Source organism: Nyctibius grandis, chromosome 9 (genome assembly GCF_013368605.1).
Source record: "Nyctibius grandis isolate bNycGra1 chromosome 9, bNycGra1.pri, whole genome shotgun sequence".
NCBI lineage: Eukaryota > Metazoa > Chordata > Aves > Nyctibiiformes > Nyctibiidae > Nyctibius > Nyctibius grandis.
Window position 1 is genome coordinate 43,295,314 of NC_090666.1, and position 13,145 is coordinate 43,308,458.

The following is a 13,145-nucleotide window of genomic DNA, read 5'->3' on the forward strand; positions in this document are numbered from 1 at the left end:
TTAAATATCATCGGTCCTGTTGTAAGGTTGTGTGAGGAGAGGAAAAGTGCAGTGCCACCGTCTTTCACCCACTGCGTGCTGCTGGGTGAGCTGCTGCCTCGGTCCCCGGCCACGTGCAGAGCCCCGGGCATCAAGGGCGACACGTGCAACGTGACACCCGACTCTCTTCCTCTTCCACTGCCCGGTGAAGGCCTGGAATGAATTTCAAAAGCTGCTTTCGGACACTGGGTCTCCTGCTCTTCCGCGGGAGGGTCCCAAAACTGCTGGAGAAGCCGCTCCCCTCCCAGAGCGGGGACATGGACCCGCTGCTGGCCAGGCTGATGCTGCGGTTCCTCCGGAGCGAGGACCGCCGGGCACCGCCGTCCCCGTCCCGGGGGAGGAAGCAGTCGTCGTCCACGCTGGACTGGCGGCTCAGGCTCTCGGCAGCCGAGTCCTCGAAGGCTCCGCTCTGGTAGCAGCTGTCCTCGCTGTCCGCGGTCACGGAGCTCAGCTGGCTGCGGGAGCTGCTCTCGCTGGAGAAGCGAGGTGCCGTCACGAGGAGGGGTCCTGGCGTGCCACAGCCCCCGGGCGAGCTGGGCTCGCCCAGCAGCGTGCTGTCAGCCACCTGCCCTGGAAGCAGAAGCCCAAGAGCAGCGTCAGTCACCGCTCGAGGCTGGAGAGCAGGACGTCCATGCCACGGCGGCACAGGGGACATCACCGCAGGGAGCAGCCCCTTTCCCTCATCAGAAGGTGCTCCCTACCCCTGCCTTCCCCCCTGGCAGGATCAAACCTGCTCCCTGGGCAACCCATGAGAGAAACAAACAAACAAACCCTCCCCTGGCAAGTCCAAAATAAGAATGGGAAAAAAACCTTGTAACCCACATCAGCCCCTTTCCTAGAACTCATGAGAAAGAGACTTTGGTCTGCGTGAATCAAGCAACAGCCAAATTCATTACTCCCAAGAAAAAAAAGCTTTCCCAGGGGCCAGCCCCATGCCTTCATCAACAGGGGAAAAAGAAAGCAAACAAAAATCAGATTAAAGAATTGCATGTTCCTGCTCAGGCAGCGTTTCCCCCGAGGGAGCCGGCAGCGCTGCGGTTTCCTACCCGGAACCGGGGACGTACCGTGCAGCAAGCGCTGTTCCTGTGCGAGCAGGGCGCGCAGCTCCAGACACTTCTGCTGCAGAGTTTGCTGTGGAGGAGAAAGGACTCGTCACTCACCCGCTGGGCAGGAGCATAAAACACTTGCAAAGCAAACGGTGTGTTCAGGAAGTACAGAATCACAGAATCAATGAGGTTGGAAGAGCCCTCTGGGATCATGGAGTCCAACCATTGCCCTGACAGCACCATGGCAACTAGACCAGGGCACTAAGTGCCATCTCCAGTCTTCTCTTAAACCCCTCCAGAGATGGTGACTCCACCACCTCCCTGGGCAGCCCCTTCCAATGGCTAATGACCCTTGCTGAGAAGAAATGCTTCCTCATGGCCAACCTGACCCTCCCCTGGCCAAGCTTGAGGCTGTGTCCTCTTGTCCCCGCGGCTCAGCTCTGGCAAGCCTAACCCATTTGGCACGAGGTTTATTCTAGCCAGATTAATTTTTAATGCACTGTTTAAAGTACCATACTCCCGTGCGGAGGGTTTTGGCATAAGGGAAAACCCCTTGCTCAGGTCAATGGAGTCCCACTGTTGGAAAGCCCTGGCCCTTGCATGCGGCAACGTGGCTGCAGCGGGGCGAGTGGAGAGGCACGCCGGGGCACTGGCACCCAAAAACCGGCTCCTAGCCCAGCCACCTCAGGCTTGGCTGGGGGGACAGAAGGTTTACAGGTTGGAGGTGCCATCGGCGTGCCATCCCCAGCGAGCCCGAGCTCTGTCTGTGAAAGCCTGCCTTCCCTTTCTGCTGAGAGCAGAGCACACGAAAATGCGCTGCTCTCTTTCCCAGGGGAGGATTGCCCGCCAGCTGGGCACAGCTGAGACACAGACAGAAATGGAAATATTTGGAGTTACAGAAATTATTGTGGGGAAAAAGACTACAAAAAAAATATACAGAAAATATTACAGGGACCGCAGCTGGGGATGCTGGCGGCGATGCACACGGGTGTCTGCCCCACTGCTGGGACACCCAGCCCCATGGACACCCACCTACCCCCCTTAGCAACGCTGACAGCAGCCCTCTGCATTCAACAACGGGTTAACTAATTAATTATATCACCTTCAGCAGCTGCAGCTTGGTCTCGAGCTCCATTTTCCGCAGAAACATGGCCCCGTTGACAGTCTCTAACCTGTAAAGAACAGGCGATGCTGGCACCGAAGCGGAGAGGGGCACGGCGCGGGGGTCCTGCCTGCAGCAGCGGGGCTGGGGCAACCACGTGGCAGGGGCAAGAGGAAAAGGACTGAGGGGCAGCACCGGAGCCCTTTCCCCGAGCTCCTCTCTCCCTCCCGAGCCCTCACTGCAGCACGAGCGCGGCTCTGCACAGCCGACCCCACGGGGGTCCCTGCCTCTGGGACGGCACGGGATGCCTTCCTGGCTTCCAGCGGGGAGACTGCTAAGCTACAAACCCCGTGAAGGAGGGATGCCTACCTTAAATAGTTCCCTGAAGACTTTATCAAGTCGACTATTTGCTTGTGACTAAAACCATCCGTGTTCACACCATTGATACCGGCGAGAATGTCACCTGTGAGAGATACAGTGAGCATCTGCAGCACACACACCCCTTCCACATGCTCTACAATGAATCTAATCCAGGGAAAAATGAAATAAGGCCACCCACGGCAGGAAAAAACCATGAACAGTTACCAGTTTGAAGGCCAGAAAGATGAGCAGGACTTTCTTCTTCAATTTTGCAGACGCAAGTGCATACCTCTAGGGAGTAACCATTTTGGTGTGGAAATCTAATAGTCTGCAGATATCAAAGTGATGGTGTTACCGACATAAAAGCCATGGAAACAATTTAAAATTAATAGTTTTTTTTACACATTTTTTTAAATGAGGCGGCTGTGATGAGCAGGGTATATTATCATCCAAGTGAGAACATCAAAATGTTATAACCTAACAACGAGGCATCGCGTTCTGATGGCAGAGGACAGCAGGCACCTGCCTGCAGCACAAACGAGTTTTAAAGCAAGTTGGTTACTCGTTATCAAAACCTCAGTAACTTCAGCCGAGAACATCTGTTAGCATGGCTCCAGGTTGCACTCGGGGCTGTCCTACAGCTGGAAGGGTATTTCATGTTCCCAGCCACGCTGCGGCAGGGTGCGACTCCTAAAAAGTGCTTTTTATTCTTCACACTCAGATTTAAATATACATCGAGTAATTCTAAGTATAAACCCATCATGTGATTATCAGTGCTGATGTGTGTTTAGAAAAATGCCAAAGTAGGCGATGCAGCCTGGCCAGATCTTGTGATGACAGGAAACATCTTCTCGGTTACATGCAAATATCAGTATTTAGCCACATCTTCCTACCAAAATCTAAGACTGAAGCTGAACTTCCTGAAAACCTGTGACAGTCACATCTAACCCAGATATAGGAGGTCACGTTAGATCCCCAAGTTTCTCAGTCAGCGTGGAACAGCTAGGGATGGAGACGGGGTGAGCTCAGAGCTTATCTGGCCCAACCACACCAGAGCAGTGATTTCAGTCAACAGTAGCCCAATAGTAAAACTTTTGGGTAAACTAAGAGCACCAAGTGAAACATGAGGGTCGTGGAGGACATGCCACTGCAGGTCATGCTTGCTTTTTTTTTTTTTCCCCTATTCCAGAGTGGTAGGTCTCAGCTACCAACCAGAAAGATTGGGCCAGCTTGAGCGATGCAAGCTGGACGAGCAGGATGGGATTCATCCCACCTAACTGAAGCCACCTGGACAGAAGTGTCTCGACGTCCCCACCAGAGCCACCAGGAGAGGCAGACGTCTCCAGGGTGTGACTGATGGCCCCAAGAGAAGCACTCCAACCGGGAGGGTGGACTTCCCTTTTGTGTACCTCCTCCTCACGGGCTGCTGAAGGTGGCTGGGCTGTGGTTTTGGAGGGGACACCTGCTTTTAGGTGGTTTTGGAGGAGAGAGCCATGCTACCAGAGCGCCTGCTCTGCAAACACCTCGGCACATTGGGAGCTGCACGGTGCCCGTCTCACCCAAGCAGAAAGTAGGAGAAGAAGTGGTAACATGGGAGAGGCTCTGGCGTTCGGCCATCACTGCAGTTCTCGTGAGCTCCCTGCAGATGGTAGACCTAGAGTTTCACATCATCTTATTCTGCTTTGCCTAAATTTGACTTGTAGTAATGAAATTACAGCTTCTAAATGATGGCTTATCCTTCCTGTCAGACAGATGCTGCCTTGCCATAGCCTGGACTTTCTAGTGAAGTGCTCGTGCTGAGTGTGTGTTCAATAAGAAAATACACCAAGAACAATTATTTTTAATCACAATGTCACATATAATGAAAATCTGCCCTGACAATTTATATAAAAGCCCAATAATTGGCTCAATTATCCTCCCTTCTGAAAGCTCTCCACTGTTCTCGAGCTGAACACTTACCCACTCGTTAGTCACAGAACCAAATAGGAAAAAGTTTAGCTTTTCCTAACACACTAATTTCACTGAAAACACTATTTTCCCTTTGTGCAGAAGAGCTTTGAAGCCACCCTGGTAATGAAACAGAGGGGTGACGTGGGAGGCTCTCACGGGCACCGCTCACAAAGCAGGCTCCTGCCCGCGGGTCCCACTTCCCCCAGAACAACATCCGTGTGCCCCTGGGATTATTCTGTATTTATTACCAGGATTTCATCAGCCCTGCTGATCTGAGAGGTACCTTTCTCACAAAGACTGACAGAACAAAAACCTCCTGTTAGCAGTACTCCTGATAAGGTTCTGGTTTCCCTATTTGGGGATTTACTGACTTCCACGTCTAACAGAATTTCTCCCTATATGATATAGCCCCCCCAAAGTCATGCTTAACATTTATTAAAAAACATACCAATACTGTACATCTACCTCAAAAATACATATGTCTCTATATATGTTAAAGGAGGTAGTAAAATGCTAGTATAAGGTATTTTTTTTGAGAGAGAGTTTTTGATCTCTCTCTTTTTATATGAAAACATTCTCATACACAACTCTCAAAAAATAGTCACTTATGGAGGTAAGAAGGCATTGCCATTGCTTCATATCTGGATTTGGATGAGATTTCTCCTACATTCAGTGCTCTGACTTGGCCAGAAATTCTCATCTGTGACCTTCATGATAAAAAAAATCCTTGGAAATGCATCATATTTCTGTAAAATTACTGTAAGTTCTTCGACTTCCATGAAGAAGTGACAGACACCTTTCTCTGCTCTGTGCTGTCATAACCTAATTCTGATGATGTGACACTTAGGACTTTGCACCTTATTTCATTTTTAAATGAATCAGCTCTTACCTGGATTTCAAACCCAAACGTCTCTTTATCTTCTTTTAATATAGCAACGAGGTGTCTGCAAGAAGAATACGCAGAATTCCACATGAGTGCTGGGGTGCCACGCTCTGTGCACTCTATTTCTAACCAAAACCACGGTGTCCTCAGCATTGCCCCTCCCTGTGCTAGCAGGGTGTCAGCACACCTTCCTAAACAGGAAGGTTCCCAGGACACGTTTCATGCAAAAATAAATAAATAGCAGTGAGTACAGAAGAATATCTTCATACCTTTGTGGCCTGGAAGGGTCGCCCAAGGAGCTGGATCTAGTTAAGGCAAGCTGCAACCAGAAATTGGAGCAGAAAAGGGTCAGTGGGTTCATGGTTCTTTGAGGTACGTGGCTAAAATCAGCAGTTTAGAGAAAAACTGAAACAGCTGGTGGTGGGATGCCACCAGCAGCAACGCCCTCCAGGCACGATGACCTGCAAAGCTCAGAAAAGGTGCTCCCTCCTGCCCAAGAAGTCTTCCTCCACACTATGGTTCCTTTCCAAGTGAGTTAGAGAGGAACTGGGCACAGTAACAGGTCCGATACCAATGCCCATGGAGGACGTTGAACTGGCATTGCTCCAACACGAAGTATCAACTGTGACACATTCTGGTGTGGAGCTGCAAGAGGCGGTTGTTGAAAGAAATTCATGATTATTTGTATTATGTTGGAAAGTAAGCCCTGGAAAACTGGCTATACGTCAGCTCTTTCATTTTTCCAAACCTTTTAAATACAAAATTGAGTATTTCCAAAAAAAAAAAACAAACATGGGTCTTAGCACATCATAATATTGTTTGAGTTGTTCACCTCCAGCAAACATCTGGGCATCCTCGCTGGGAGACAGTAAAGCAACTTTATTTGAAAAGATTGGCCACTCACTAGCTATCCAGTCTTCCCTGCAATGAGTTAAAATTGAGAGCTGAGCTGCCACAAGCCAATATAAAACGAAGCAACGCAAGGCTTTTTTTTTTTTGTGCAGGGGTGATAATTTGACATCTTCACAGTTAGCTTTCAGAAACTCCCAAACACCTACTTCAGAGGGAGAGAAAGGCCTGGAACCAGAAGTAACTTGGCTGTGAGTTGCCAGTTGGAAGACCCTGCGTCAGGAAGGTGCTTTTTAGGGTGCTAGAAAAAGGATGAGACCAAGTGGAAAAATTCAGGTTGCATCCCAAGAAAATTTTTCTGATGGCAAAAGTGTTTGGAGCAGGGGACTCTTCCCCAAAATGGCTGGAGGTGTAATTTCTGAGGACAGCAGAAATGGGAAAGACAGGAGGAACGACCACTCAAGAAAAGCCCTGCATCTGATAGAGCATCAGAGACAGACCTCCCACTGGTCCTTCCAATGTCCACATCCCTCTTGTCTTGTTTTGCATAATTAAAAAAAAAAACAAAAAAAACAACCCCACATGGCAGCCCTGTGTTTTCAAATAAGAGAAGGAATATTCCTTCTTTGCAGATTGCCTTGCTTTGCTGCAGTGCACTGCAAGGGGCTGGGGGGGCTCATGGCTTGTGTGATGGGCACACAGCCCCGGGGCATCTCTCCAACAGTGAGGACTCTTCAAAATGCTAAAACGGGTGAGGGTCCCAGATTTCGAAGGCCAGGAATTTCTGTCATTCCCATTAATGCTGTAACTATTGTCTAGACAGTGCCCAAATCACGTCTCTGTTATGCCAAGGCTGCACCTTTCTTTTGTACTTTTCCCCTAAAAAAATCTGTGGACATTTATAAACTTAACACCTCTCAGAAAGCACACACAAATTAAGGCAACTGCAAACAGTCATAGCAGCAGTTTCTCATGGTAGCTGCCTGTCCTGGCATGAGCCTCCCCCTGCACCAGCAGCGATTGCCACACCAAGGGCTGCCCCATCACCCCCAGGAGCTGGGTGCCACCAGCAGCGTTCCCAAGATGAGCCTGGCTCTGGCTTGCCTTTATCTCCCCGCTCTTGTACAAGGGAGAGGATTAAGGGCACTTCCATTACTGAACAGAGCGAAGCCTTAAGCACGCAGATATTATGTACCAGTTTTCTGGTAATACTCTCAGACTATTACGTGTCTTGAACATTTTCTGCTTAGGCTTCTTCGTGCTAGACAAATAGACCAGAGCTGGAACTGCTCAGCTGGCGATTTACAGCAACAGCAAGAGAGAGTTTTGTGGGAATCCAGCTGCAAACAGCAGAAATGTGCACAGATGTTGTGGGGGGAAAGCCCAGCTGAGCGAGGCAGCCCAACCAGCCCCAACAGCGGTACCAAAACACTCCAAAATCCTGATGGAAATAGCTCACGGTGGGTGCGTTCTGTCAGCACTGCAGAGCAAAGGGCACTGCAGCCAAGCCTCTGTGCTGAAGTAAATGCGAGTTTAAGGGAACACCTGGACAGCCAGAGCCTATTTTTGCTGTAAATGGAGAAGAAACGCAGCCGGGGCAGGAGCTCGGCTGCAAAAGCCCCTCATGCGCTCAAGCCCCCGCAGGCAGGGTGCCTCTTGCTTGCTCTTCCTGGGAGCTTCCTGCGCTGCCAAGATTTCATCACGATCCCAAAACCAGCTGGGCTAAAGGCGCCCAGTGGCAACCCTCCCAGCACCCACGACCAGGAGCCACAGGTCACCCGGGGCAGCCAGGGGCTCTGAGGGCAGAGGGGACCCGCCAGCCTCCCCCGGGCACAGGAGCAACCCCGTACCTGCCTGCGCCCGCGGGGCAGCGTCCCCACCGTGCTGGCCAGGTGCTGGATCCGCCGGCTGTCCACCGGCTCCCCGCCGGCGCCCGCGAGGTTGGCGGTGTGGTTCTGCTGGATGAGCCGCCTCAGAGCCATGTCGGTGGAGGGGCATCAGACCAGCCCGGCTGGGGGAACTGAAGCACACTCGCCCTCCGCGATTGGGAGCGCGGGCCGGAAAGCCAGCCACGTGACCTGTGGTTGAGGTGCACGTTACATAAATCTCTTCCAGCAGCTCCCCGGGGCCCTCGGTATGTGCCGTGCTCACGGGAGAGTTAAGAATTAGGCTTGGCAATTAAATCTGCTTAACTTTTCCATTCCTGCACACAACAACTCTCACTGAACGGCTGCTTCTCTCTGCAATAATTTCCCACCCAGGATCTCGCCCCGGTCTGCACCGGCCAGAGTGCAGACAGACCCGTGAGGCCAGCGGTCTCTCTCAAATCAAGTTTTGCAGGGGGTTCCTCTCTTCCAGAGGATTTTGTCCCAGCTGCAAACAAATCTGGGCAGATCCATGACTGTGGGAATTTGGGGCTGGCTTGGTTTTTTACTCCAGTTATGCTCTGACCCGGTGTTCTGTTCAGCGTGGCTTTTAATAACCTTTGGGTTTTGATAACCCCTGGGCAAACTACTAGCTCCTGTAATAAAAATTGACAAGTTACATTCATTTTTCTCAGTAGACACTTCTTTTGCCCCTTTACAAAGCATTGCTACACGTGCCTCGGCCAGCCGGCTCCGGGGGAAAGCCGGCAGAGGTGCAGGCAGCCCAGGGCACAGGCAGCACCGCAGGGCGAGGGCTGTCGGGTCTTGCCTCTGCCAACCTTGTGGAGGCTCAGCGCAGGCTGGTACGTGCTGTCACAACAGCTTTACTCAGAGCTGATCTGCACGCCTTTTGCAACGGCTCTGCCTCTAAACGGCGGAGGAGGAGGCGCAGGGATGGGTGTCCGGTGTCCACGCACAGAAAACACAACAGCTTTTAAGTAAGGGGTTGCAAAAGAAGCAGAATGAGTTTTTAAAATTAGCATCATTTAAAAAAAAGAAACCTGTGTCTCCTCTTATGCTGGAAACAAGTCAGGTTTGGGACTGCAGAGCACTACAGGTCACTCACTCAGGGTGAGTAAAACGGTGAGCACGGTGGGACCAGCCATTCAGCTGAAAGATAAATCAACTTTAACTCCTAGCACAGGAGGGGTTCGGTTGGGGTTCTTTTTGCATGGCTGATTTTAATCATCTCTCTGACACAGTAAGTTTCTTTTCCTCCTCCTCCTCCTTGCCCAGCCCCTCTCTGCGTCACCCCAGGGAGGAGCTGCCTTCCCCCTCACTCCCTGTGCTGCCAGCGAGCACGAGCCTGGTGATGGCACAAGGTGACCTGCAACACCAGGAACCACGTCCGTCCATCCATCCATCCATCCCCTGTCCTTCCAGGTGCTCTGCTGTGCCCAGAAGGACAACTGGGAGAACATGTGTCACACACATTTCAATGCACCCGGACTGGTCGTTTGGTAAAGATCTCCCTCACTTTTTTTTTTAATCTTGTGACACCTCATCTTGCCGTCAAGCAAAATTCCCACTAATTGTAGGAGCAAAGTGAAATATTCCATAAGAATACAGGATAGTACGTGCTGTTGAAAAATGCTGCATCACTTTGACAGACGCCAGATAAACCCAGACTTTGCAGGAGATGTTGGTGACACAGCAGGCAGGGAAACAGTGTTTTCCACTTTGGAAGAAGTATTGGCTTTGGGGTATAACGGTGAAAGGGCTTTTAGTTTTATTCTTATTCCCCAGCAGTGCCGCTGCCTTGCCATGAGTGGCCTGTAAACCCCCCCCAAATGAGCCTGGGTGTTCATGTGAAGGACAGTGCCCACCTGTGTCTGCCCGGGGATCTGAGGAGCATCATTTCATTCTTCAGCCAAAGCCTGGGGTAGCATCAGTATCTATTATTTAGTACAACCAGTTTAAAATAGGGCCACTGAAACATTTTTATATTTGGCAGATATCTGCAATGAAAAATACAATCTATTCTGGCCCAAGCTCCAGCTATTTCAGTCCGTGAGTGCTGCTGGTGCCACAGAGGTTCACGTTTCAGTTAACATTCCCTCTTCGCTGCTGCTCTGCCCCGCCTGGGTTGCTGGAGTGTTGGCACGTTCCCACCTCAAACTTTCACCCCTCCAAACCCAGCACCGTGCAGCAGAGGCACGCTGTCAGAAAACATCTGCCCCGCACACCCGGAGGAGGGTTTGTGGCTGATGCGTGCCAAGTCCCTGCGGTCCCCGTGCCCCTCCTGGCAGACACACAGGGACAGATGTGTGTTGCGTGTCACAGCAGCACAACGGGGATGATTTTAGACACCCATCCTTCGCCTCTGAGAAGGGGAGAGAGACAGATCCAGGGGGAACCCCTCCGCGTTAAGGGGGGGCACTGACCCTGCTCACAGTTCGTGTCTCTCTCCTCTCCTCCATGGTGCTTGTTCAGTAAAAAAAGTGTTTAAAAAGCAATGTAGAGCAGGGGGAAAGCTCTGTTCTTTTCCTGAGAAAAGCAAGCTGTATCTCAGGGATGGCATCAGCTCAGTCGCTAACACACGCTGAGTAACGCGGGGACCGCGGTGACTCAAAGCCGCTTCCCCTTTTCCTGCTCACCATCACCCCGCCAAGGGCCTTCGAAAACAAACAAAGCGCAGCTCAGTTCCTCAGGCAGCCGTCGCTGACGCTTCTGAAACCAGTGACTCAGCTCCAAACAAGAGGAGAAACAAATCGGATCTCCCACCCGAGCAAACAGCGGGACCTGGTCAGTGCTGCCCCAGCAGACCCGTGTCGCCATCCCCAGGCACTGCCCCGGCCCCGGGCGATGCCACGCTCCCTGGCACCGGCACCAGGCTATGCCATGCTCCCTGGCACCGGCCCTGGGCGATGCCATGCTCCCCAGCACCGGCCACCACCGAGGCAGAGCCTCTGCAGCTCTTTAGCCGAGTCCAGCTCAGCGCTAACCTCCCAGGCAAAGCGCAGGCAGTGGCACACAGGTGCCAGGCAGCTCTGCCAGGTAACGCTGATCGTGCCCTTCAAACCTCTCTACGAGATGCCTGGCTGTTTTGAAAGGAAACCAAAACCGTTGGATCATTAAGGGACTGATTTTGCATTAAAATAATTGGACGGACGATCACAGACTTCGAAGGGTTTGTATGCATTTAATGCAAAGAGAACGGGGTTGTTGCACGATCGGGCTGAAGAGGCAAACGGGGATGTTCCCGTGAGCTGGTCTAACCTCAATAACTTCACGTGTTGCTGTACAGACTCGTTTCACGAGAGCACAGAAACCCTGCTCAAGGCTGATGAAATCTGCTGCGTGATTTCAAACAAACAGCCTCTCTCCATATTTTTAAATAAGGTTTTATATTGTCACACTTTAACATCCAGAAAACCCACACGGGCTATTTTAAGTAGGTAGTAGCCCTGTGTACTACCAACTTTTCCATGTGACAAGGAGCTGGTAAGCCGTGCAATGACTCAGAATAACGGCTTGGGTACCCAAATGAGTGTCACCCCGCATGTCTCTCAGCAGAGCTGCTGATCTCGCCCCGTGCTCTTCTCTGCCTTCCGAATCAAAACACACATTTTTTCAGAACACCAAGACACGAAGCACAGGGCTGATGTTGAAGAAGTCTTGACCAAGCCTCTTGCTGAGGGTTGAAATTGTCCTGAAAGCCTAGATCCCTAACCTCTACATAACCTTAGTTCCCATGATTTTAAACAAAAAATAGAGATAACGACCCCAAGCAATAATCTCAGTGACTCTTTTACAGCACCTCTCATTTAACTTACCAGTGACATCAGAAAGGTGTTTTACGATGAATCAAACGCAGCTTCAGCAGCACAAGCAGCAATCCAGAAACACACCAAATATCTGTACAGTTCGTTTGTAAACAAACCATGCCAAGGGCTGAATAGTACATTTTACACACTACAAACCACCGTGACACCTGTTAAAGCCATCGTGCCGCTAGAACCCAGAAGCCTCAGTAGTACTTATGGGTATCATCACAAAAATCAACATGATTTTAATCAAGACACAATCAAGCCTATTCCAGAGGTGGCAGAGGAGCAGCCCGTGCAGTCTCAGCTGTCTTTAGGCAGGTGTTGCACATGCTCCATTTCTCTGTGTTTGTTTTAAAGTGAAAACACCAGCAAGAGCCCCCTTCCCCACACAGTTAGATGCACCTCTAGGTTTTTATGCCTGGAGGAGCCCTGGGGCACACGGCTCAGCAGCTCTGCCCCCTCCAGGAGCACTCAGCTGCCTCTGCACACAACAACATATAACTGCTTGTTCGTGATGGAAGATCCTCAGACACCTGCAGTACCACGGTGCTGTAGCAGCCCATTTGTATTTGTCCCATTAAAAGATAATTTTCACCTGTGTCCATCTTATTTGTTCTTCAAAATAATCTCAAAAGGTTTAAAAAAAGTAGATTTTTAGCATTACATTCCTCCCCACTATGAAAATTCAGCTGAGTATCAATCTTGTATTAACCTTTCCCATAACTTCGCCAGCACCGAGACACCAGTCAGCCCGAATCCCTCCAGCACTGGCTGTTACCCCGCTGCAATTTGTCCCGTTTCACTGGCAATATATAACTTTCTGAGCCTTACATTTACTCTGAGCCCAGGTTCTAGTCATATGGCAGATCCCACACTCACGCTGGTATTAGGGGTAGCAATGTCTACAGTAAATTCTCTAATATTAAAGCGACAGAACCTTAAAATACAGTCCCTGGCTTCCAGTCTCCCAAGAAAGGCCAGTCCTCAAACTGTGAGGAGCTGAGCTACGAATTCAGCTCTGTGCAGAGAAGGGAACAGCAGCTGCGGCGCTCGGCGAGGAGCCGCGTCCTCATGAATAGTAGAGCAGCGGCTCGTGTCTCGGCAGGGCTTTACATCTGAGGTCGCAGGGCCACCGCTTGCCTTCCAGCAGTCACAACCCGCATGTCACAGCCAGCACCAGACCTGGCAGCTAAAGCTGTCTTGGAATGCCCTGTTACCAAA

General features: G+C 50.9%; 1 protein-coding gene across 1 annotated transcript; it reads right to left on the reverse strand.

Annotated features, from left to right (window-relative positions):
* Positions 1 to 8,211, reverse strand: CYTIP (cytohesin 1 interacting protein). The gene is made up of 8 exons (XM_068408291.1): positions 8,080 to 8,211; positions 5,650 to 5,699; positions 5,387 to 5,441; positions 2,773 to 2,875; positions 2,557 to 2,650; positions 2,188 to 2,257; positions 1,104 to 1,170; positions 1 to 609 (listed from the first exon to the last, which is right to left on the reverse strand). Exons 1-8 carry the CDS (start codon positions 8,209 to 8,211, stop codon positions 131 to 133), a joined length of 1,050 nt encoding a protein of 349 aa, XP_068264392.1. The 3' UTR covers positions 1 to 130.
* Positions 8,212 to 13,145: the final 4,934 nt, after the last annotated feature.

What these genes read in the sequence shown, in the direction of transcription:
- CYTIP (XM_068408291.1), bottom strand. Translation starts at nt 8,211, where the DNA reads ATGGCTCTGAGGCGGCTCATCCAGCAGAACCACACCGCCAACCTCGCG. An exon ending in TCTTCAGGGAACTATTTAAG is followed by an intron (nt 2,258 to 2,556) that starts GTAGGCATCCCT and finishes TGTTCTTTACAG; the next exon opens with GTTAGAGACTGTCAACGGGG. An exon ending in GGAACAGCGCTTGCTGCACG is followed by an intron (nt 610 to 1,103) that starts GTACGTCCCCGG and finishes TTCTGCTTCCAG; the next exon opens with GGCAGGTGGCTGACAGCACG.